Raw genomic sequence first — 22,852 nt, forward strand, 5'->3', positions numbered from 1 at the left:
TAGATGTGCCACCCTGAAGTGTGATGGTGTCTAACCCTCCTGCTTGCTCTCCCCTTACTGCCTAGTCTGAGCTGAGTGATGGCATTGCAGTCCTGGTGGGGAGCAACGACAGAGTGCAAGGGATAGTCACGCAGCTGGAGGAGACCTGCAAGACGGTTGAGGTAGGTACCATCTCTTTAAATGCAGTTCTTTCAGTGTGAAGTCACATCTTTTAAACTGCTGGTAATGACCATTCTTTAACAGACCTCACTTTGCCCAAATGCGTTCCCACATAGTTTCGCAAAACCATTACCTGTGGCTTTGTACAGTATCAGCTGTACTTCCTCAACCAAAGGATACGTCCTGCTCGGCACCCTGCCTCTGACATTGGCCATGTGGTTGAGGACAAAGAGTAAGGATAATCCATACCAGCACGTCTTGCTCAGCATTCTCAGTGGCATAGATCCTGTGAACAGAGCTTTAGTCTCAGCCACGGGGTAGCCACAGCGTGGCTCCCAAGTATATCAGTGAGCTCTGTATTTGGTTGCTTTACCTTCTGTGCAGAAGTACTTTTTAAATAGACTTATGTTGCCCTTTAAGAAGTCTTGTTTTGTTGCTCATGGGAGGGAAGAGTTTGGGTTCTTACTGGATTTTCTGGTAAAGTTCTTACTCTGACTGGGCTGGAATTAGTTTTGTGTCATTCAATGGCAGAAGTGGCTTTCATTTCCTCCAGGATATTTGCACCAGAAAAGCAAATATAAATATCAGCTCTGACCAATTTGAGCATCACAGAGCAATAGGCTGAAAGGAGCTCGTATGAATTGATTTTGTGATCAGAGTTTGATGAAGCATCTAGTGAAGGAGTTGCATCCCTCTCAGCCCAATTAGAATTATATTGACCCTTTAGAACTTGAGCAGAAAAGAGAAATGGCAGAGAAAAAGAAGTTAATCCAAGATGTATAGATTCTAATTGGTAAGAAAAATTGATTCCACAATCTATGTACACAATTGCCCAAGGCTCCTATTTCCTCAGAGCAAGGAAGAACAGAAAATGTCCAAATTTGGTTCAAAGAACATCAAACCATTAGCCCAAGTAAATGAGAGAGCATGTTAGCAGCAGTCAGAACTTTGTAGTCAGGAAGCCTTCATGTCGCAAGGATGAAATTAACTGCTATCAGGACTTTGCAGACAGAAACAAGCCTTTCAAGTAGGTTAACTGCAGAAATTTGAATGATACAAAAGCAAAAGCTTATACTCATTTAAGTTGAACTGGCTGAACCAGAAACAAAACTTCAAACATCTAGTCTGAAGTATGGAGAAAACACTGTGCTAAAAATACCTTAATAAATACAACAGTTTCTGAAACTAGCTTCCTCAGTGTCATCCACTCAGTTTAAAGTCTAACCTTTAAACTCAAAGCCCAAAGAAAGTGCAGCCATTTTACCTTCAGATGTTTTAACAGCCTTTTCACCTTTAAAGTCAAAGATTGCAGAAAATAGATCTTAGAGCTTACCTTGGCGCTTCCATGTTACAATTCAAGCAAATCACATTTCCCACCATGTAAGAGCTTTGTCTGAATTGACATCAGTTTGTCCTTGAAGATGAAAAGCTACAGCTAGAGCTGAGAAATGTGCACATATGGAAGTAACACTTATAATCCAAGGATTGTCTCCTCTCTCTGCGTAACACTTTGCAGGGAACAATAAATATCGGCTTTAGCAGAAAATACATTATCATTATCCTTTTAGCTGGAGTAAGCAATAGCCTACAGTTCTATATTTAGCTATTGCTCCTATCCAACCCTAAAAGCCAGAAAAACAAACAAAAAAATTGATTAATACTTGTATAGTTTTTAACTGATTGAAAGGTAGACCAAATTCACATATTATACTGAAAATAAAAAAAAGGGAATATAAAATGCTAAATACTGGAAAACAATAATAAATAATTAAGTACTGTTTAGCCCTGTAAACAATATGAGTCAAACAATGAAGGAAAAATTACAGTGTTTCTTTCAAATGCTAATAGTGTAGTCCAGTCAATACAGATACTTCAGAACAAGCAGTGCGACTCATGCTTAGCGGCAAGGACTCCTTTCTTTTTGCTGTAACTGTGCTTTAAAGAACAAAAAGGCTGAGAACTTTTCAGATTGGAAAGTCATGTATTTGTTAACCTTCTTCATTACTCAGAATCTGATTAGGGTAATTCCATCAGGCAGAGAACGTTGTACACAGAGAATATTTCAGAAATATTTCAGCATTTGCAGTTCGGAAACAATTCTGCACTCTCACTCTTGAGTTTCACAACTCTGTCATATCTGCTGGCAGGAAATATTATATATTAGAGCTTAGAGATAGGGAAGGCTCTCTCAGGGCACCCTGCTATCACTCTCTTGCTCTTCTTCCCCTAACACTTGTCCTGTGCCAAATGGCAAAGGCAGCACACACCTGTCTTGAAATTAAGGTTGTTTTACAAGTGATCTGAATGACGTTTCAGAGGAGGTCATTGTAGACTAAACCAAAGAGGAGTCTGGAGCAAGCAGAAGTGAAGGAAACACTGGGAGGAAGTTAAGAGAGGAGGGAAAGACAAGAGGAAGATTATTTGAGGCCTGAACAATAGAATGACACCCAGGAACCATGACTCACTTGGTTCAAAAGCTTCCTTATCCCCACCCTAGAATTCACTAATCAGGAATTTCTGGGAAGTGGCAAGGACCTCCAGAAGGGCAGGCCAAACCTGCCCCCATGTAAGGAGTTTTAAATTAGAAGTGCCTGTTTAGCCTAGTCTTCCTTATTGGGAAGCAGAGGTGGATACCTGGGTCAATGCAACAAGATCTGTATTCACTCCCCTCCCCTCAATGTATTCTCTCCTCTCCCCTCGATGTAGACAGTGATTTTTGGCCACACGTCCATCTTTGAAAGGCTTTCTCCTTTGAACGATACAGAGCAGACTGTCACCACTCATAGGAAAGAGCTCTGGCTGAAAGTCAAGAAAAAAGTGGGATTCTCTCTAGCCAAGTGCTATGAATAATCAGTCTTATCACTTCCAAAAGTACTGTGGGACTGTTAATAATCCTGTGCTGCCAGGATCTCAGTATGATGCCTCAAGGGACAAAGATGAGGAATTGATTCAGCCTTAGTTCCTAGCAAAGAGATTTAAATAACCGCCACCATCCGCAACCAGATATAACCACAATAAGGTTAAGCCCTGGGGCACACAGATGACTCAAGTACTTCTGTTTGGTAGACCTCAGACATTATAGATAACCTGTCTCCAATTTCCTCCCCATAAATACTCCCTTGCAAGTGCAGTGTGTTCTTGTTAGAGAGCGCTCAATGAAGCAGTCATCAAACCCATCCTCCTTACTCAGTGAAATATGCTATGTTGTCTGGTTGGAAGGACAATAAAAGTGGCTCAAAAAATGATGTGAAAAACAGTGCCTGAAGGTAGGGTTGGAATCGGATTCCTCATTCTTGTCTTTGTGTTTTTGTCACACACCATTTTCTTTGTGGTGCCTCTACCTCATTCAGTGCACAGTAAATGGAACATAATGGACACCTATTGTCAAAATAAAGTCTAAGAGGGCGTATGTGAAAATCATGCCCAGCCAGGATAGTTCCAGGTTCTCTGGTAGAAAATGAAAATACTCCAGAGCTGATTTGAGATGATCACTCCTCTAAAAACCATTCTGTTCATGCAAATGAACGCAGCTGCTAATATGGTAGGGTTCTTTACTTTTTCTGCAGACTTTGACGTCTCACTACAGACATCATAAATACCTTTCACAATTTTTTAGCAGACTGACAAGTTATACAATAATCTCTTTAGGGGCTTTCAGTGGCTTGAAACTCAGAGTTTGAAAACAGTTTTAAAACTTTTGTTCCAATAGCTTGGACTTTGAAAATTCTAAAAGTCTCTGGGGTCATTCAGAATCCTTTGCACTGTTCAGAAAGAGGAATTTCTTTGATGAAAATGCTTCCAAGTAACTGTAAAAATAGAAACTCTTTTAAGAACATAACATGTTAAACATAAACCAAATGATTCACAGGAATGCTGCAGACGACAGAAAGAGCAGCTGTGTGAAAAATTTGATTATCTCTATTCTGTACTGGAAGAAAGAAAAAATGAGATGACACAAATAATCACTAGAACCCAAGAGGAGAAACTGGAACACGTCCGCTCCCTGATGAAGAAGTATGCGGATCATTTGGAAGCTGTGTCAAAGCTTGTTGAATCAGGAATCCAGTTCATGGAAGAACCAGAAATGGCTGTGTTTTTGCAGGTATAAAGTCTATAAATAGAGATAGAAAAAGAATGATGGGTTTATCAAAATACTATTTAAGCATTTCTTAATTTTAGGCACATTCAGAGTTTGGTCATCTTTGAGTGAACATTTATACAAATTCATTTTTTAAACACTTTCATCAGCACAGACAAATGACTAGTCTTCTTGTGAATAGTATCCAAACCAAGAATGTAAGTATTTGTTATTTGCACCAAAATATACTATCCTGTGTATGAATTTCTGGTCCCCAAAGAAGAAACAGGAATTTTAACATTTTCCAACATATCTTTATTGTCCCACCACTATAATATATGTGTATAGGAACTTCTGTGAGTTATAGGTTTCATTTGCCTATTGACAGAGTGATTAACTTTCCAAGAATTAAATATTTATGTTCTAAGTCACATTTTTATGCCTTTACTTCATCTTTTTTTTCTTCCATTTTCTTACTATAAACTTAGGAGAGCTGATTAGGAAACCATTAGCAGCCTGTTCACTGAATTCATTGGTGTAGAATTTCTCTCCTGCGAGTTTACAATTTCTCTATATTAAAGGCTGGAAGGGTGTTTTCTAAAAAAAAAAAAAACCAACACCTTATTTTCATCAAAGAATTGCCTTTGAAAAGTACAGTATTCGTTCCAGACAAATAAAATTTTGTGGCTCCAGAAGTATGCCCTTATGGATAGTCAGAGATATAGTTACTGTGACTAAAGGTGGTAACAGAACAATTGCTTTTCACCACAAATAGACAAAACAAAAGAGCAAAAATATTTCCATTTAATTTTTGTAGAAATTGTACATATTTCCCATCATATTCAGATTTTAATTTAAAAGTCGTCAATTAACTGAAAGGTTTACTCAGCTGTATACTAATTACCATCCAAATTTGATCTCATTCGTAGATCTCATGGCTGCCATTTATGAGATCCATAGTGTGTTTAGAAGCAGCCAGTGTAAGAATTAGATCTCAATGCATAAAATCTCTGAAAAAATGGAACCAGTTAAGAAGTCAGTTATTTCCTTTTTGTTTTCACAGAATGCCAAAACATTGCTACAAAAGTAAGTATTTAAACTTGAGACACTTGATCTTTATAATGAATTACAAATTACAGATTTATCTGCACATCCAAATGCCAATAACCAATCTCTCTGTTTTAGAATTACTGAAGCATCTAAAGGTTTTCAAATGGAAAAAATAGAGGATGGGTATGAAAATATGAACCAATTCACAGTGAACCTCAGTAGAGAAGAAAAGATAATACGAGAAATTGATTTTGACAGAGGTATGTCATTTATTTTACCTAAGTTACTTTCTTAAATTGCAGCTGTGTGTGATTTACATGATGATACTGAGTAGGAAAATACTCAGAACTTGAAGCAGATATTTCTCTCCATCCCAAAGTGTAACTAGACCATTTTGTATCAATTATAAGCAAAAGCAAAAATCCATCACAGTCAAAAAAATCACATAACCTGTTGAAACCATTAATCTTAGCTTTTATGTGGCCTCAACACTTTCCTAAGCCCATGATCTTTACTGACTCCTCATGTGAAGGGACCACAAAATTAAGCTTTTATCTCATTCTGTAAAGTCCTTTTTTCCCCTAAAAGATGTCTTTATTGTATGGCCTGTCTGCTCTAGAAAGTCATTAAAGAAATAGAATGTTTATTACTAAACAATGTACTTATGAAAGATACTTTTTTAAAACTCTTCTTTATAATAATCAAAAATATAATTGAAATTCAAGATCACAGAGTTATAGAGGGCAGCAAAAATTGTCATCATCTTTCATGCATTTAACATCTTGTGTCATGTCAGTTGTCATGACATCATGACTAAACATGCTTACTATGTCTATATTATAATGCAAAGTTGTAATTCTACATTTACCAAAGTAGCCTGAAATCTAGGCTCACCTATGCTTTACCTTGCAGAGTAAGCCACAAGAAGTTAATGGAGATAAATGTTTCAAATAAGCAGATGTCTCCTATTAAAAGGCAGCAGTAATAGTCATCTGGATATCTCCAATTTTCTTGCTAGCACTGGATTCTGCTGGTACATTTACATTTACCTTTCTCAGCCCAGTTAAGTCTCATGCAGATGCCACCCATCGCTTACTCCCCTGCCACGACTTATACTAACTTCAGAGTGCGTGGCTGCTCCCTGCGAGGGACCCTGCATGCCTGCTGTGCAGATCTTGGTCTGTAGGTTGGGATCCGTGGACTAGCTGTACTTGTACTTGGCCCAGGGGTTCATGTAGCAGGACAGCAGCTGTGGCACCAGTCAGCAGCAGAGGAGCAGGTGCCATCTTGCAGGGCCGTGAACTTTCAGGGATTTGTCCTGGGAGGGACAATCCCTAGTCACAGCCTCATGCCCAGTTCGTCCCTGTGATCAGCCCCAGCTGCCACATCCCTGCCACACACGCGCATCTGCCAAGACTGTGACCTCCTGCTCTGGGCACACCCCCCACCATCTGATGGGGAATGTGACACCCACCTCTTGGGGACAAGGCATTAGCAAGGGCTTTGGCAATCAGGAGCTCGGTCCTACATTTGAAACTGCTACTACAGTCAGTGAGGTTCTCTGCGCCCAGGGGATGTGGAACCAGAGATTCAGCACTCTGCTTATAGGAGTGTATTTGCCTGCAGAAACATTTCTCTGTTACGAGGGCATTACTTACTTTGCAGATCTACATTCCTTCTACATACTCAGGCAGAACCATAACCTGTGCAAAATGTGCAGCCAGTTTGGAGCTTGGGTTAATGCATCCATCTAAGTTTATTTCTCTGAAGTGCTAGGATGGCTCTGAACAACATCTGACATTTGTGAGGATGAATAGTGTGATTATGCAAAGGAAAATGCATTGTTGGAGGGCTCCCTCTGGAAACGAGCCAAGCCACAAATGCTGACAACAAGATGTGTCAAATGACGCAAAAGCAACAGTTTGACCAAGTTTGACAGTCTGGTTTTAGGGAGGTTGGTATCCCGAACCTCCAGTCGTGTATTGCAAAGCACTGACCTGGTAAAGATTTATTATGATGGCTTCAATGGTGTTTAAAAAAAACATACCTAAAATTGCAAGAGGGACTGTTTTCCTGGCAGATTGTGCCAGACCAGGTGTTGTCTCCCCTAAAAGTGCAGGGCCGTGCTGCACGTCACTCATGAGGATGACTGCATTGGCGGGACTTTCTGTCCTCCTTCCCATGGAAAGGGCCAGTTTAAGATTTTAACAAGCATGTGTGTTCTGTGTCCTCCTTGCCGCGAAGCGCCTGCTGGCAGATCCATGGCAGTGCCCAGTCCAGGCTGGTGGGAGCAGGCTCCTCACCAATGCCCTCTCCCCAGCCTGTGTCCGCTGCCAGGCAGCAGATTATCAGTAGCTTTGCCATGCAATTGTAAATGGCTTTTTAATTACATAAAGACTGTAGCCATCTTCACGTGGTACTCAGCCCTGTCCTTTTATGCATGTCCTATCAGAGGAGGAGGGAGAAGAGGAAGAGGAGGAGACAGTGGGTGGTGAAGATTTGGATGAAGTCCACACAGAGTCATCAGGAGAGGAGGAAGAGGAAGAGGTGGAGGAGGAAGGGGCTGAGAGAGCATCACAGCCATCTCAGCAGGACCCTGAACCACAGAGCGCAGCAGGAGAACCCCCAGCTGAACCCGCTCCAGTGCCACTGCCCGCTGCCCCGGCTGGTCAGGTGAGTGCCCCCGGTGCCCCGCTGCCCTGCCAGCTATTCTGACTGCACCCCAGCAGAGCAAGGAAACACTCCCCTGTGGCCTGTAGGCACTGTACATCAGGAGCGTGGCTAAGGGAGTCCATGCTCTGGAGAGCAAAATTGTTTATTGCCCTTGTACACATATATGCAACTGTACACTGTGCTCTCCACCTGCATATATATTGCTTGATAGGCAAAAAATTACGCTGCTAGATAAATTGAGATATATATGGGATACATAAGACATAAATAAGAGATTCTGTTTGGGAGTTAAACGCATTACAATGGATGTTCTGCTTGCTATGATTTAACTCAGACTAACTATTATAAATGAAATGGTTGTTAAAATATTTATACTAAGAGAATTTGTCGTTCCCTCTGGATTTAGTGAGCTTTCCATCACCAATTTTTAGATCATACTTCTAATCTATTTTCTGTGAATGCTGTTTGCTGCCTTCTGCCCTGGTCATCCTAGGGATATCGTCTAGGTGGAAACAGGGATGTCATACACCAAACGGGAGAGGAAACTGCCTCTTGCAACCTAGCAGCAAAAAGATTCAGGTTGTGAATAATTTAGGCCAGCACTTTTTCTTAAGGAATGTGATTAGAATGAGACCATAATTGCCGCATATTCTAAAAGACCTACATAAAAAAATATACTTTTTGTGCTACTTTAGCTGGCCTTACATTCAATTAATTTAGCAAATTCTCCTCTTATGCAATTTACCCAGTGAAGTTGCTGAGCGGGTAAAGGCTGCTGTGAAGATATTGGAGGAGGCCAGTGTGAAAACAAGAGAGCACATAAAGAATCTTTGATTGTAGCAGGCTCCCAACATAAAAAAAGGGAAAATAAACAGTATAGATTCATTCTTGCTTTGATTTAGAAAGATACTTGAGTTTGCACCAGTTGTGTGAAGATGCTCTTAAATCAGGCTTTATTAATTTAACCAAAGTTTGTCTTCTGAGGATTTGCACTGACTTAACTAAACTTATGTCGCCTAACAGATGTAGGGTTTTATGCAAACAAGAACTAAACATAAGCAATTCTGCCCACTAGCGTGAAGTCCCTCACTTCTAAGGCTAAAATGAGAAAGGTACGGCATGCTGCTGTAGCAATTGTAAAATGCCACTAGGAGATGGTCAGACATGGAGTCAGACACGGCATGTGGGTGTTGCAGTGTGTGGGATCCCTGTATTTCAGCTTTTGCCTTCTGGTGTAGGAAAGGCAGAGCAGAAATGCTGTGGTGATAGCAGGTGCTGTGTGGGTGAGCCCCAAGAGCTTGATACAGGTAGAGAGGTGCAGTTCAGCCAGCTCCTCCTCTTCCTGGCAGAGCAACTGTGCTTATAGCAATCACAGCAAGGCTGGTGGGAAAATGTTTCTCTCCAATGTCTTTGTATTCCCCTTATTCTGACTGCTCATATCAACAGACTCATTGGCAAACCTGTTGTTCTTAACCCAAAATGCAACAAGCCATTCGAAGGTACCTACACCTGTCGTTCATGGGTGGTACCAGTTCACGAGGCTCTTATGCAGAATTTCTTATATTTTTAGGATTGAATTGGGTGTTTATCTGAATTAAGGAACCACTTGCTCACTCCCATCTCAGTCAGCATCCCCTTCCCAGATAATTCTATTCTATTTTTTGAGTATTAAAGTATATGTATTTGAGTATATTTTTGAGTATCTCTCCTATTCTATTCTGTGAGTAACTTATTTTCTTCCCCATATCTGTGCTATTCGAATGATAGTTGCTTTGGCTTCGCATTTTGATTGTAATTCTTTTAGACCATATATTAGGACAAATCTATTCCTTGCAGTGAGCTATAAGAAACATGGCATGCAGAGCAACGTGGCTATGGCAGGAAGGTAATGTGGTGCACTCTGCTTGTTCTTCTCTTTATCTGTCCTGATTAAGGATGATGTTGTGACACCAAGTGGTTCTCAACAGACCCCAGAGTCTGACACTCAAGTGCCGGCCACAGCAGAAACCATCGATCCCTTGTTTTACCCTAGCTGGTATAAGGCTCAGTCTCGGCAATCAAGCAGTCCGAGCTCAACCCCGGTGAGTGGGTTGGGGAAAGTAGGGCCTCCTGTTTCTCTGGAAACAAGTGCAAAGAAGGCAGAAGCCCCGGCAGCGGCAGCGATCGAGGAGAGTGCACCGGGGAGTGGTAAGGAAAGTAATACCACTGCAGCGACGTCCAAGGTCAGTGCTACTGAAGTCACTCCAGAGGGCTGTGGCACGCAGCAAGGCGGGAATGGCAATTGTTAAGGAAAATGTGACTTAATTTTCCTCTGCATGTTAAAGAATAAGAATAATTTCAGAAATATGGAAACGGCATAAGTTGTCATTTCAGCAAATCCACTGGATTTACAGATGGTTTCAATATGTGACAGGCTGAATTTTCAGCTTCAGAGTAGCATGCCGATGGTTGCTTGTGCTTAACGGCCAGTGCACCTCACTTGTGTGAGCTGTTATCCAAGTTGCTCACGCACACGCTCAGGAGCTGTTGGAGAGGCTGGCAATGTCTCTGCGCATCAGATATTTGCATGCATTAGTAGCAGACAGATCCTGTGCATGACATTATTCTCATCACCTGTTGAAAGCCTGTGTACATCACATGTCATCCCACCACCACTGATTGAGGAGCTATGGCTTGGCTTTGCCTTCTGCAGCTCTGAGGCTGCACCTGGAGTGTACGGCTTCCCCATGTGAACACGAAGCTATGCAAATACCCGGACCCTTCTTGTGTGTTTGATTGCCTCTCAGTAAGCAGTGTGATTTCCTGGGTTCAGATCTGTTGCAAAGAGTTTCCTCCAAGGATTCTTGGGACTTGATTAAAGGAGAGCATGAAGATAATATATTCCAGTTCTGGGTTAGACTACCAGCAGCATGATAGGATAACAGAGACTGATGTGTGGGTACGGGAGGGGGTTTGCCTTAAAATTACAATATTAGAGTTGGTATAACCTGAATTTGAATATTCCTTCTTCTGCATAGTGTACAAACTCCACATGGGTCAAAGATCCAAGGAACAGAGCTGAGGGAGCTGTGTGTGAAGGATTTGCACACTACACCAGCTCCTGCTCTAGTGCCTGGCTACCAGCCCATGAGCAGCACTCTCTAAATTAAACCATCCTGATTTATAGGCTTAAGCCATATGTTTTAAAAAAGCAATTACCTGTATGTGTGCAAGGAGAGAATATGTGTGTGTGTGTGAAAAAGCCCAAGTGGGTAGTATTTTATACTGTTTCCTTTAAAGTTGGGAGTCGACCATTTAACATACATAAGCAGCCGTACCATGATAAACCATCACATGGCAGGCAAAAAGTTAGGAGAAGGAGTTCATACAGATATGATAAAAGCTGGAGGCTTTAGTCAGTGACACTTGAATTTGGTGGTGGAAGGATTCTCAATGACTTCAGTCTTAACAAAAGCAACATTTGACCCCCAAATTTCAAGTCAGGGTTTGATTTGAGAATATTTGAGTGGAATAAAAAAAAAGAGTATTTTAAAATTACCAAATCTGCTATGACCTTGTCTTCTTAAGTATATTCCAAATGAGCTGGCAAAAGCAGGTAAATTCACAGTGAAATTAATTGCTGCTGGTTTTTTGTATTGGTTCCACTAATGACTGGGCAGCCAAACCTCACCATAGGGAGGTAAAATCCTTACTGGGTAAATTCCCTGGGAGCTTGCCTGACTGTGGTCTGCTTCCCTGTGTCCTAATTTACCAGCAGCAAGCAAAGGAGAAAAGTAAGGTTTGATGTGGCCAACTGTCTGAAAAAACAGTGGCAGTGGTTTTCAGTCACACCAAAGCAGCAACCTGGTACCCAGCTCTCTTCATCATCGGGTATTGGGAATAAAAACAGGCATGTGGGAAAGATGTCAATTCCTGTTGGCATGTGAATTTGGGGGTGCTGAGTTTCGATATTTTCCCAGATCACGAGTGACACTGACATTTTGGGAGGAGGATGTTTAGAACAGTAGCATATGGTTCTGGGGATGGGGGAAGGAAGGAGCAGGGGACACAGCTGAGGATGGGGTTGCCCCTGGGCTGGAGACAGAGGAAGGAATAGGAAAGCTTGGGAAGCAGAAAGGTGCAGAGTGTGCTGAAGAACAGAAAAAGCAGAGTGACCAAGCTAGGAAGGGTGATGCCACAAGATGATGCCGTGGTCAGATTTGCAGACCTGAGCTGAATTGTGGCTATGTGATGAGCAAAATGGCCTCTGTCATGTGGCAGTGATCATTTTTAAGTATGTGAAGTTCAACTTTGGTTTTTTTCCTGCATGTGATTTTTACACAACCCACTCTGAAATGCCATATTTGTTTATTTTTTTAAAACCTCGGCTGATGTTCCTCACACCACTGTTTTTACTCCCTCCAATTAAAGGATATCATGGAAAAGTGCTGTGGAAACAGAGCTTTTTCACTGAACGTGGTGATAATGACTAGTTCATGTCATGACAACATTGGTGAAGCACTCTTCTTATTTTCTCACAGGAGTTAGCATTCTGCATATCACTTTTGGCATTTCTTGTCATACTACATCATCTTTGGAATCTGATTCAATACATGATTTGTACTTTCATGGGTAGGAAATATTTTGTTTTACCATTAACTAACAGTTAAAATAGTGTCTCTGGTGATGTTCCTACATGGTTTTAAAGGATTTTTTCCCTTTCTTCCCATGCAAAAACATCATGCTAGTTCACAATACAAGCTGCCTAAAACATTTCTTCCTCGCACCTTTGAAACGCCGCCCTTCAGCTTACCCCTGCATGGTTAAACATTGCATCTCCCTGTTTCAAAATGAAAAGAGACATTTACTCCCTCAGATATATGGGCTTATATTTTAGTTGCTGTTCAGATGACCAGCAGGATGGAGAACCTGTAGGTTCACAGGAGACATGAAGAGCCCCGAGCTTGTTCAGTCCAACAAATGGGGGAGGAAGATCTGGAGAGTAATGGTTGTCATCAGAGGGGTAAACATCAGGAAGAAAAAAATCCACTGAATAATCCTGCTGTTGGGATTCCCACTGTGAGGAAATCACCGGTGCTCCCTGGGGAGATGGCTCAAGCCCTGCTCCCTGGAGGTCCCCATGGAGAGAGTGGAGAGAGTCCCCTCACACCCCAGCCCACACAGCACACCCCACATGTTGGAGACTCCTTTTCAGGTCCTTTTCCCACCAAAGGCATCCAAAGCCATCTCTGCCACATTCCCAGTGAGCATGGAGTACCAAACATGGCCCTGAAATGCGGCTGGAGGGATCCCAACCCTTTAAACACCCAAGGCTCTGTATGTGCTTTTAAATATCCTTGCTTAAAAAATGTTTTTCTGTAGGCAAAGGCTTTTTTTCCTTAGGTCACACTAATTAAGAGCTAAAATATCTACAAGATCAAGGACTAAGAACTTCACTACCCGGTGAAGTTGTCTGGAATGCAAATACTGTAAATTAAACCTTAACTATTCCATAACATCTCTTCTGGAGTAGCTCCTTTTTGGTAGACACTGTTGGTGATTTAGTTCTTCCAGCTCCAAATTCACACCCCTCTTAGGTAAGATATATGTGTATATTGAATTTCCAAAGTGATATGGCTGATCTGCCGAGAATTCTGTGTTACCACAGTGGCATTTAATCTTATTTACTGAAGACCAAAGACCTCTGACACAAAACAACTGTAGTTACCTTTGGGTATTTGCTCTAATGACAGAAGAATTTAATTTCAGTTTGTTCTTCAAGACAAAAATGCTTGGTTTTCCCTGCTAACTTTCTGTACTGCACTCTAAGCACTATACAACATGATATGGTACATCTATGAAAAAAGATAAATTATTATTCAGCTTTTATGTGCAAAAATTCCAGCATTATGACTAAAGTATATCTCTCCATAAAAAAAGGGAGAGGGAAGAAGCTATCACCTGTGCTTTAGCTGTCTAAGTTATGCAAAAAGGTGCACTATCTGGTGGTAATTTGAATTTGAAGAGCATCGGACAATGTGAATCTCAATTAAATTTATGGATAATAGTTTAATTTTCATTTATTTGTGTTTGGTTTTGAAAATTTGTTGTATTATTACAAGAGGACATAGAGCTTGTTTGTACTCCTGGGAAATCAGGCATGTGAATAGCATTATGCTCTTTTTTCCCTCTCTTCCTTTTTTAATTCCAAATACCTTTTGAAATTAAAAATAGACAAATGCAGAAAGCTCTCATTTCTACCATTTGAGACCTCCTTCTATGTGGTCTCTAGTGACAGCTTTATGATTTATTTAATCATGAAACAGAAAGGAGGTGAGGGAGAAAGGTATTTTGGTCTCAGACTCTATTTGCATAAAAACTATTTTCTTCTCCATGTGTAGTGAGGTGGCTGTTTAGACAGTTTATGTGTCTTTATCTTTCATGTGAGATATGAGGTCACTGCACTTGTTTCTTTTTGTGTGATAAGCCCCTGAAAGCCAAATAACAAAATTACTTGAAATAACTGTAATAATAATTTATAATAATAATATAAAGCTGCATAACTGTCATCATAAAAGCAGCATATAATTTATTTTCAGGCTATTTTGATAGAATGCACTGATAGGGATTCCCTTGGTTTTCAGCAGCAAAAAGAGGTCAGTTCCACTTATTAATCCCCCAAATTTACTTTATTTAAGGGCCGCTTCACTCTAAGGAATTGTATCGATGCATCAAGAAATTTCCTCCGCAGTGCAGGAGGGTGTATCAGCAGGGATACGGCAACAGGAGGTGCAGCCCACAGGTGTACAGATTGCTTGGTCTAAGAAGGGACGGCAGGAGATGATTCAGCATGAACAAAATAGGAAACTCCACACTAGAGAGATGCATCCCACTTCAGGGAGTGTCTAAGTCAGAAGTAAAGTCACCACAGGCTGCTTCTGTGTCTGACGGAGGACGGGAGGCATCTCCAGTAAGAGAGACAGTTCACCAGCTGCTGCTCATTCACTTTTGGCACCTCTTCACATCTGCCTGCTGAGTGTAAGGTGACATCGCTCTTAACCCAGATGCCTCTGCTCGATGTCTAAAGTTGCGAGGGTCTTTTGAAGTGAATCTGAGCCTCTGCGGATGACAACTTGCAGCGAATAATTAAAACACAGGGAGCGGGAATAGCATCAATGAGCTGCCTTGCCACCATGTGGAGTAATGTATTAGTGGAGGGTGACATAGACATTAACAAGCAGCCCTTTCCAGTGCATGGGAGAAACAGACCTTAGAGTCCAAACCAAAAACTTAGAGAGCTTAGAGACAGTCTGTGTGATGGGTTACCTAAGGAGGTGAAGCAAGCCTTCACCGAGTCTTAAGTTGTCTTCCTGTGTTCGGTCTCAGAAGACAGGCCAAAAATAAGCTAGGAAGAAGAATATGTATTTTGTGCATTAGACTTCAGAAACTCGTTCACCTGTTTGCCATTCCAGGACTCAGGCATGTGGTTTTGTGGTCTTTACACCTGAAGGATGCTGCCAATGCCATATAGGTGTGGAGCTTTAGGCATATGAAGAATGATGTGTGTGTTTTGTAAATGCTCACGGCATCTAACTGTTGGACTGGCACACCTGAAGGGGCATATGGTCCTTCAGGCTCTTGGAAATCTGACTTCTAAATGTGCATTGAGTCATCTTTAGTAGTAAGATTAGTTTGCAGGAGTGCTGAACATCTATCACTTCTAACAGTGCAAATGCTCAATACTCACAGCTAACAAAGCCGGGTATGTAAGCCCCTCTTGCTGCCCAGCTTTAAGCAACCAAACATGAAAAGCTGGCCCTAAGTTCTGCCCTTCAATTCCCTTGTGCGGACCCCTGATAGCTAGAGAAAGCTATGCACATCAAGAACAGTAAAACCACTTTCCAGGAATGTGTAGTCCTTAAAAATGTCTTCACATGCGGAACCACTCTACCCCTTGTTTTTTAATAGAGGAATCCCAAAAATCAGCAGCCACAGGTATTTTATAACAAAACTTACTTGTGTTGTCACTGGAAGAAGGCAGATCCCACAATACCTTATATCTGCTCAAATTATTTCAGTCTGGTTAAAATACAGAGGGCAATGGATGCATAAGGAAAAGTTTGTTCAGTTTTTTCCCGAATCAGATTTTTGTAGGCAACATCTCTCATGCAGTGACACCATATAAATTTGTGAGAGTTTATGAAAGTCTTGTATTCACCTGGGTCTCTGGTTATCCACTTTATTTCACCTAAGATGAAGTACTGGACCCTATATTCTGTTGCCTAAACTCCCCGTCAGAGAAGTGGCTGTCTGTGGCTCCGAAGGACTCAAGCGCATACACTTAGTTGGAAAGGAAATGCAAGTTAATCATCCACAAACAGTATTCTGATCTAATTTCCCTTTGCTGCCAGTAAGTACAGTGCTTTAATTCCATAAGGATATAAAATATAATCAGGACTGAGCTGTTTGGGAGGAGAAATACTAATGGAGTGGCCTATGTTAATCTTGTTTCATTAGTTTTAAAATTTTCTATTACTTGCTAGCAACCTTATGCCATCTGCCAGAATTACCATAGGGACAGTCCTCTCTGTATTCATGTACTGTAGTTCTCTTTGCCCTGCTGCTGAATACTTCAATTTCAGCTGGTGATCCTTCAAATATTTTTCCATGAGACAGCTTTAAATCACATGTCAGAGAGGTCAGTACTTAGCTAAGTTTTAGCCAATTGGTTGTCACGTCAATATGCAGACAACACGGACAAAATAAGATCATTCAAAACCAAAATAAGCCTGAGAGAGATCATGCTGTGCTCATTGCCCATGTACCTCTGCTTTTCTACCGCTCTGTAAAAGGTACGGTCCCACATTTTAGAGCAGCACTGCTCTGGAATGATTGTATGAGCATGGTACACTAACGTATGTATGGCAGTGGTACACAAATAAAAATTTCCTTTCTCTTCTCCAAATTGGAAACTCAGTCTTGCCAATCTGCTCAGGTAAGGAAGCTAAGTCTCCCCTTCAAGCCAACTGCCTGAAAGGACGGGATTACTTGCTCGAGAGAAGGCAGTCTTGCAAGGCTGGATCTTGGAGGAACAATGCTAAGTGAGGGTCTCCCTCCCCTGTGGCCCACCCAACACAGCCTTCCCACAGTTTGCCCCCAGGGCAGGACAAGAAGTTTGTTAGTGTCAGCAGCAGGAGCAGCCCAGGCAGCTCTCTCCCAGGAAGCCAGCTGCTGCTCTCTGCTCCCTGCAACAACTGTGTTTAGTGCTAATGAAGGATATGGGTACACGGAGAGCAGAAGTCAACTTGATATTTACCATCTAGGTCTTGATACACTTGTACTGTATCTTTTCTTAGGTAGAAAACTGCATGGGTTTATTTCTGCACCATTAAAAAATCTGCAGGGTTTGACTGAATGAAAAATGGGTCATCTATCCTCCGTGTAGTTTTGTAGGAGACCCATGAGTCAGCTAGTATACAAGCCCAAATTAAATTCTGTTTGAAGCTTCTTCCTAAACATCTCCTAAATTTCACTTGGAAAAAAGAAAGTGTTCAGCCTGTAGCTGAAATACAGGACAAATGCTAGATGCAAGAAACTCAGTTAATGGTCAAAAAATTCTGCCTTTGCTTCTCTGTAATTTGACTTAGTGAGTTGGGACTCGGTTATAGCGGCCGGGTCTGCGGCCATGCAGGCTGATGTTCAGCTGGTGGCAAATTCTGCCTGTAAATTTCCATTTTGCGTCTTGACTTTCTGCTTCAGGTGAGATTTTTTTTTTCCTCAGTTTAGCAAATACATGCAGAGAAAATCTGGAAAGCCTTGATTGTTCCTCTTTTAACACCTCTCTCTCCCTTGCTTCTGAGAATTATCTGGGTGATTCAGAGGCAGCAGTGATGAGTCGTGAGGGCAATGCATTAAGACCAGCTTCCAGACAACAGTTCCTCATAATTAATATGAGAGGCAAATACTTTACCTGAAGTCTTACCTCAAATAGTCTGCTCTGTGATTTGTCTGGTGAGTCATAGATACCATCTGATTTATGTATATTTCATTTTTTTCAGTCCATTACTAGCAAAAGGACCTCCACAATGACAGCATGGACACAATTATTTCTCCTGTTCAAATTAATACAAAGCCAGGCTCACCTAGACATTGCCTTTCTGCAACTAGCTCATTTAAATACCGAATACTACCTCCACTCGACTTCCTCCAAGCATCGCTCATTCAGGTCATTGTTAAGGCATTCGGAAAAGACAAGAGAGTGTAAACAAAAAATATTTCTTAATCATGGATGAACTGTTGCTGTTTTGCATCACATTATGGTAGAGTTATGTCACAACAACACAAGCCATCTGTTTGTGAAACATTTGGTTAGTTGTCATCCTACTGCTTTGAGACAGTTCAGGCTTTCAGTGTAGCCATACACTCGTCTATGGAAAGCAGTGCTTGTAGTCCTGTAACCATTAGAGATGGATCAATATTTAAATACCAGCCTATCCACCACTGGCAGTAATTAGTAACTGGGTCTGAGTCCTTGTGTTTGGGTATTGTATCATGTCACTTCCAGGCTTTCCTGACTTGTGAGCAGGCGAGGGGCTGGACCACAGCACCCTGCAGGATTCGGTGCCCACCTACTTGGTGTCTGAAATGGAGATAAAGGTTGGGGGGGCTGCACATACAGCCAAAATGGAATGGAAAAAAAAAGGAGGGGGACATATCAAAAAGTGTGGATTCAGTCTTAGATCCCTTTTCAGATTATATATATTCCTGACATCTTTACCTGACATCTTCAGGCCATTAAGTAAGACACCAGTGACTAATTCAGAAAACTTGTTATCCCAGGCTACTGGCCAATGGAGATAGGTAGGTGCCGCAATGTTCAAACCATGCTACAGATGTCCGACATAGGTGTCATGCCTTTGACTGAGCAGAGAATGAGGATCTCACAGTCCTGGAGAATAAGTAATCTGAGTTTCGCATTGCTCTTTTTAATTTGGAGAGCACCCTATAAAGCCTGCCTGAGTCTATCATCTCAACCACCAAAGGTGGTGATCAAAATACAGACCCAGTCTCTTAGAGCACTCCTAGCTCAGCACTTCTGCACACAGAAGAAGTGGCTTTTTTTCACAGTGAAACGCTTGCTCTATGACTCACTCTGTTACAAAATGCCTTACTGAGGAAAGGTAGCTGTCGTTTCCCCCATCAGTGCTGGTGAGCCTTTTCAACATCTGGCACCAGATTTTTTTTTTTTAAACACATTCACTTTTATATTTATGCATAATTTCATAAATTAATTTTATAAAATAAATAGATTCCTTTTTTTTAAAAAATGGAAGTGGTGCCTGCCCAGATGCAGGTCAGTTCCAAGTTTGTCTCTGGTGACAGTGGCCTGTGATCTGTGCTCTATACTCTGTAATAACCTGGCCAATAACTATGATTGAATCCAAGGCTTTAAGCGCAGCATTTATCACAGCTTCCTCAGACTTCACCTGGGAACAGTGCGAGATGGGCAGAAGGAAGCTTGGTTTAATATCTTGCACATCGGTTGGCCGAGTACTGGGCAAGCAAGACAGCATTGCTAATAGGCAAGCAGAGATTACAATGTGAGATATGATACAACAGACATCTGTCTGGGAAGTCACGGTGCTGCTCACTGAGCAATGTATTGTTGGAGTAGAGTCATTTCTTGGCTACCAGCTTCATTTGCTGTGGTGGTAGTAAGGAGAAGATACAGGCAACTGAAGACATGTCAAAACAAGCACACAAAGGAAAAGGGGCAGCAGCAACAGGTGATGAGGGAAAAAATGTTTTAACTGTGGCCAAGACTTTCTTTTTCCGTTGTGTGGTGGCTTCAAAGAATGGCAACTGGTTGCTCTAGCTGATGTTCCAGCTTGTCTTCCTGCATCTCCATCAGTGTGGTTTTGTCTCTGAGAGAAGGTGTGCTGTGTCCATAGCTCACATATACCACCCCCCACATATTTACAACAGCCCAAGTCAGTCAGTCACTCACCATATGAGCAGTGCTCCAACCTCCAAAGCATAGTGTGTGTCTACACACCTTGCGGCTATGCTGGCTCCTTTATCTGCTCCCATGAATGGAGCTCCAGGGTGAGTCACAGTCTGAACTGGCACTCTGTCTCATTCATTGGATTTACAAAAATACCATTTGCAGAGGAAGAAAAAGCTTTAATTTACAACAGTCCATATTACTCAAAGGAAAGGCCACCTGACAGAGACAGACATGATGTTAAACCATTACTAGGTTTGCGACTTCTCCCTGAAAGCTAATAACGAATTTTCTCTCACATGGATTAGATGGGTTACTGCCACAGAGAAGTTCTTGGAAGGTCTTTACTTCACATTTAACTTGTTGAGCTGAAGTAATATCTACTTGTCTGATGAAACAGCAGTAGGAGGAAGAGGGGAGAACTGGTAGCCGTGAGTAGGTTCCTGGCACTGGTGACCAGCGCATACCACTTACTCCTACAGCCTCTCAAGATGATCCTTCCTTTGCTAAACCGTTCTCCAGCAGGGCTGGAAGGGAGCAGAAATGATAGATGGCTGATTGAGCAGAAGGTCCTCAAAAACTTCACTCTGAGAGGAACGAAGCATGATGTATGGATAGATCCAGGAAAGACTGTTCTGGTCATGCAGCCTTAACATTCACGTGTTTGTAAGACTCTCCTCTTGGGTTTCCCTCATTTTCCTGGACAGTGGCAGGACCAGGTTTTATGCAAATCTGTAGTTAATCACTCTCCACAAAAAGTAATGCCAGTGAGGTGCAGCAATGGGTGAAATATTACACAAGTATGTTATTTCTGGCTTTTTTGTTTGAGTCATGAAAAAGATAGGTGACATAAATAAGGGAATTTTATTTCCTTTTTGACAAGTAACAGTTAGAAGAAAGCTGCTCTCTCACACCGTTCCCTAAAACTGTTTCCACCACTGTTTGAAGTGTCTGGACCTCCATATCCTATGGGAGATGTGTGGATCCTATACCAAAATAAGCTACCCATGCTATTTACCTCTGAAATATATTTGGCCTCTTTAAGGTCATTATGTAAGAGACATTGCATTAGACATTATCCGCATAATGTTAATTGTAAAATAATGAAAATCTATTGAAGAAAGGCATTTCCTCCCAATGGACTTTTAAAATTCATTACCGACCACTATTAAGAGAGTGACATATCTAGTACTGTGACTGATGGAGCTTGTCTGTGCATATTATTTTCTCTGCTACCATATGTATTTCTGTGGCAGGTAATCATAGCAATTATTTTGGAGAATATTCTGTTGGCTCCCACTAATAAAAAAGAAAAGATCCATAAAAATAAGCAGCGTCTTAGCTTGAAACAATATTGTTGTGATGTATTTGACAGCTGCCAGGTGTAATGCTGAAGGAGCTAGACTGCATAAAAATATGAAAACAAAATGCTTGAACTAAAGTTTAAACTATTTAAAACTAACCTGTTGTGCTCCCTTTGTTTCCGCTGCCTGGAAGTGTTGAGCACCAGAAGTGTTAACACTTGACATTTGAGGCAGACAAACATAGCCTACAGATTCTGTGATTGCTTTGAGACCAGCTAGCATTTTTTAATCATTTCTGTTCTTATCAACACTGGGGATTGTTTCTAAACAAGCCAGCTAAAATATGGGAATTAACTCTAATTTCTCACTCATTTTCTGGGGCTACAGAAACGGTAGAAGCAAGAAGCTTTTCACTGCTTCTCTCTCCAAGACCCACATTTTCTAGCAAATTCACACTCTTGCTCTCCTGCTGGGTCAAGAGGAGACAGCGAAGGCATTGGGTAGTTCACATGCCTCTAAGGGTGTAGATCCATTTTTTTCCTCTGGCAGCAAAGGTGATTTAGGAGTTTCTTGCCAAATGGCCCTGCTTCTTACTCCTACCCAGATGCCACCACTCACACGGCATTTGTGCTGAGGCAGCTGCTTGTTGGGCTGTGTTGGAATCAAGTCATTCAAATGGTCCAGGTTTAAAAATACCTTCCTTCACCTCAGAAAACAACAAAAAATTGACATCATTCCAGTGACATTCTCATTCTTAGCACAGCCCTGCAAACAGCTGCAGCAATGCAAATGGACAGTGAACTGTGGAGGCAAAACGGGAAGAGGTGGATGGCGAGCCAAGGGGCAGGACCTGCTTTGGTTAGCATTGTTGCTCCAGAAAATATTCATATAGCTGCACAAGAGGGCTATTTGTAACCAATCATCCCATCCATCTGCATAGTTGTAAGAAATAACCCCCTATCCTAGGGCATACTGACTTCTAATAAGTCATATGCATTCTTTTCTCACTTACTTACTTCACTGTAAATCTAGACCTTTCTCATTAATTCGGTCAAAACTGAGACCACGACTCCACAAGATGGTAAATATAGTTTTGGAGAATTCAGCAATAGGTCAGAAATAACATACTCAGGTGACACAAAGTGTTCAGCTACTACAAATTCACTAGGTAGAAACGTATTTGTTTAAAAAATGTGAGGCGGCCATTTTTGCTTTGCCAACAAAGGCATAATCTATTCTCCTGTAGCCAGCATAAAACTAGCAACCATTTTTGTTTTCTGATTAATTACAGAAAATTGTGATTGTTTAGTTATGCTCAATCCAGATAAAATATACTGCCAGGTGATCGACAGCCCTGGAGGAAACAACCATTTCAGCCCTCACTTCTTTTATTTCTCACATCTCCTTGCAAGCTGGTGTGATACAACCTCTGAGAGGGACATCATAACAATGGTTTCTCCAGATCCTACCTTATCAGAAGTCACCAAAAATAAGCAAAAAATTGCCAAAACAAAAACCAAAGTAAAGAAGACTATGAAGACCCTTCACCTTTCCTCCCCACTTCCTAAATTTAGGAGTTACTGATCTTGTAAAGGTAATAGAGCA

At 41.5% G+C, this 22,852-nt stretch overlaps 1 protein-coding gene across 3 annotated transcripts in view; it reads left to right on the top strand.

Moving 5' to 3' along the window:
• The window catches only part of TRIM55 (tripartite motif containing 55), a 38,274-nt gene that overhangs the window by 10,632 nt on the left and 4,790 nt on the right, over nt 1-22,852 (top strand). The window contains exons 4-10 of one of the 3 annotated variants that reach the window (XM_052788168.1): nt 66-161; nt 4,028-4,261; nt 5,301-5,323; nt 5,423-5,547; nt 7,740-7,960; nt 9,895-10,182; nt 12,481-12,571. In XM_052788168.1, the coding sequence (XP_052644128.1) occupies nt 66-161; nt 4,028-4,261; nt 5,301-5,323; nt 5,423-5,547; nt 7,740-7,960; nt 9,895-10,182; nt 12,481-12,571 (1,078 nt within the window). Of the gene's footprint in view, nt 1-65; nt 162-4,027; nt 4,262-5,300; nt 5,324-5,422; nt 5,548-7,739; nt 7,961-9,894; nt 10,183-12,480; nt 12,572-22,010; nt 22,133-22,852 lie in introns of all 3 variants that reach the window. The other 2 variants (XM_052788169.1, XM_052788167.1) reach the window with 2 other exon arrangements.

The sequence above is a fragment of the Harpia harpyja genome, chromosome 5 (genome assembly GCF_026419915.1).
Source record: "Harpia harpyja isolate bHarHar1 chromosome 5, bHarHar1 primary haplotype, whole genome shotgun sequence".
Classification (NCBI taxonomy): domain Eukaryota; kingdom Metazoa; phylum Chordata; class Aves; order Accipitriformes; family Accipitridae; genus Harpia; species Harpia harpyja.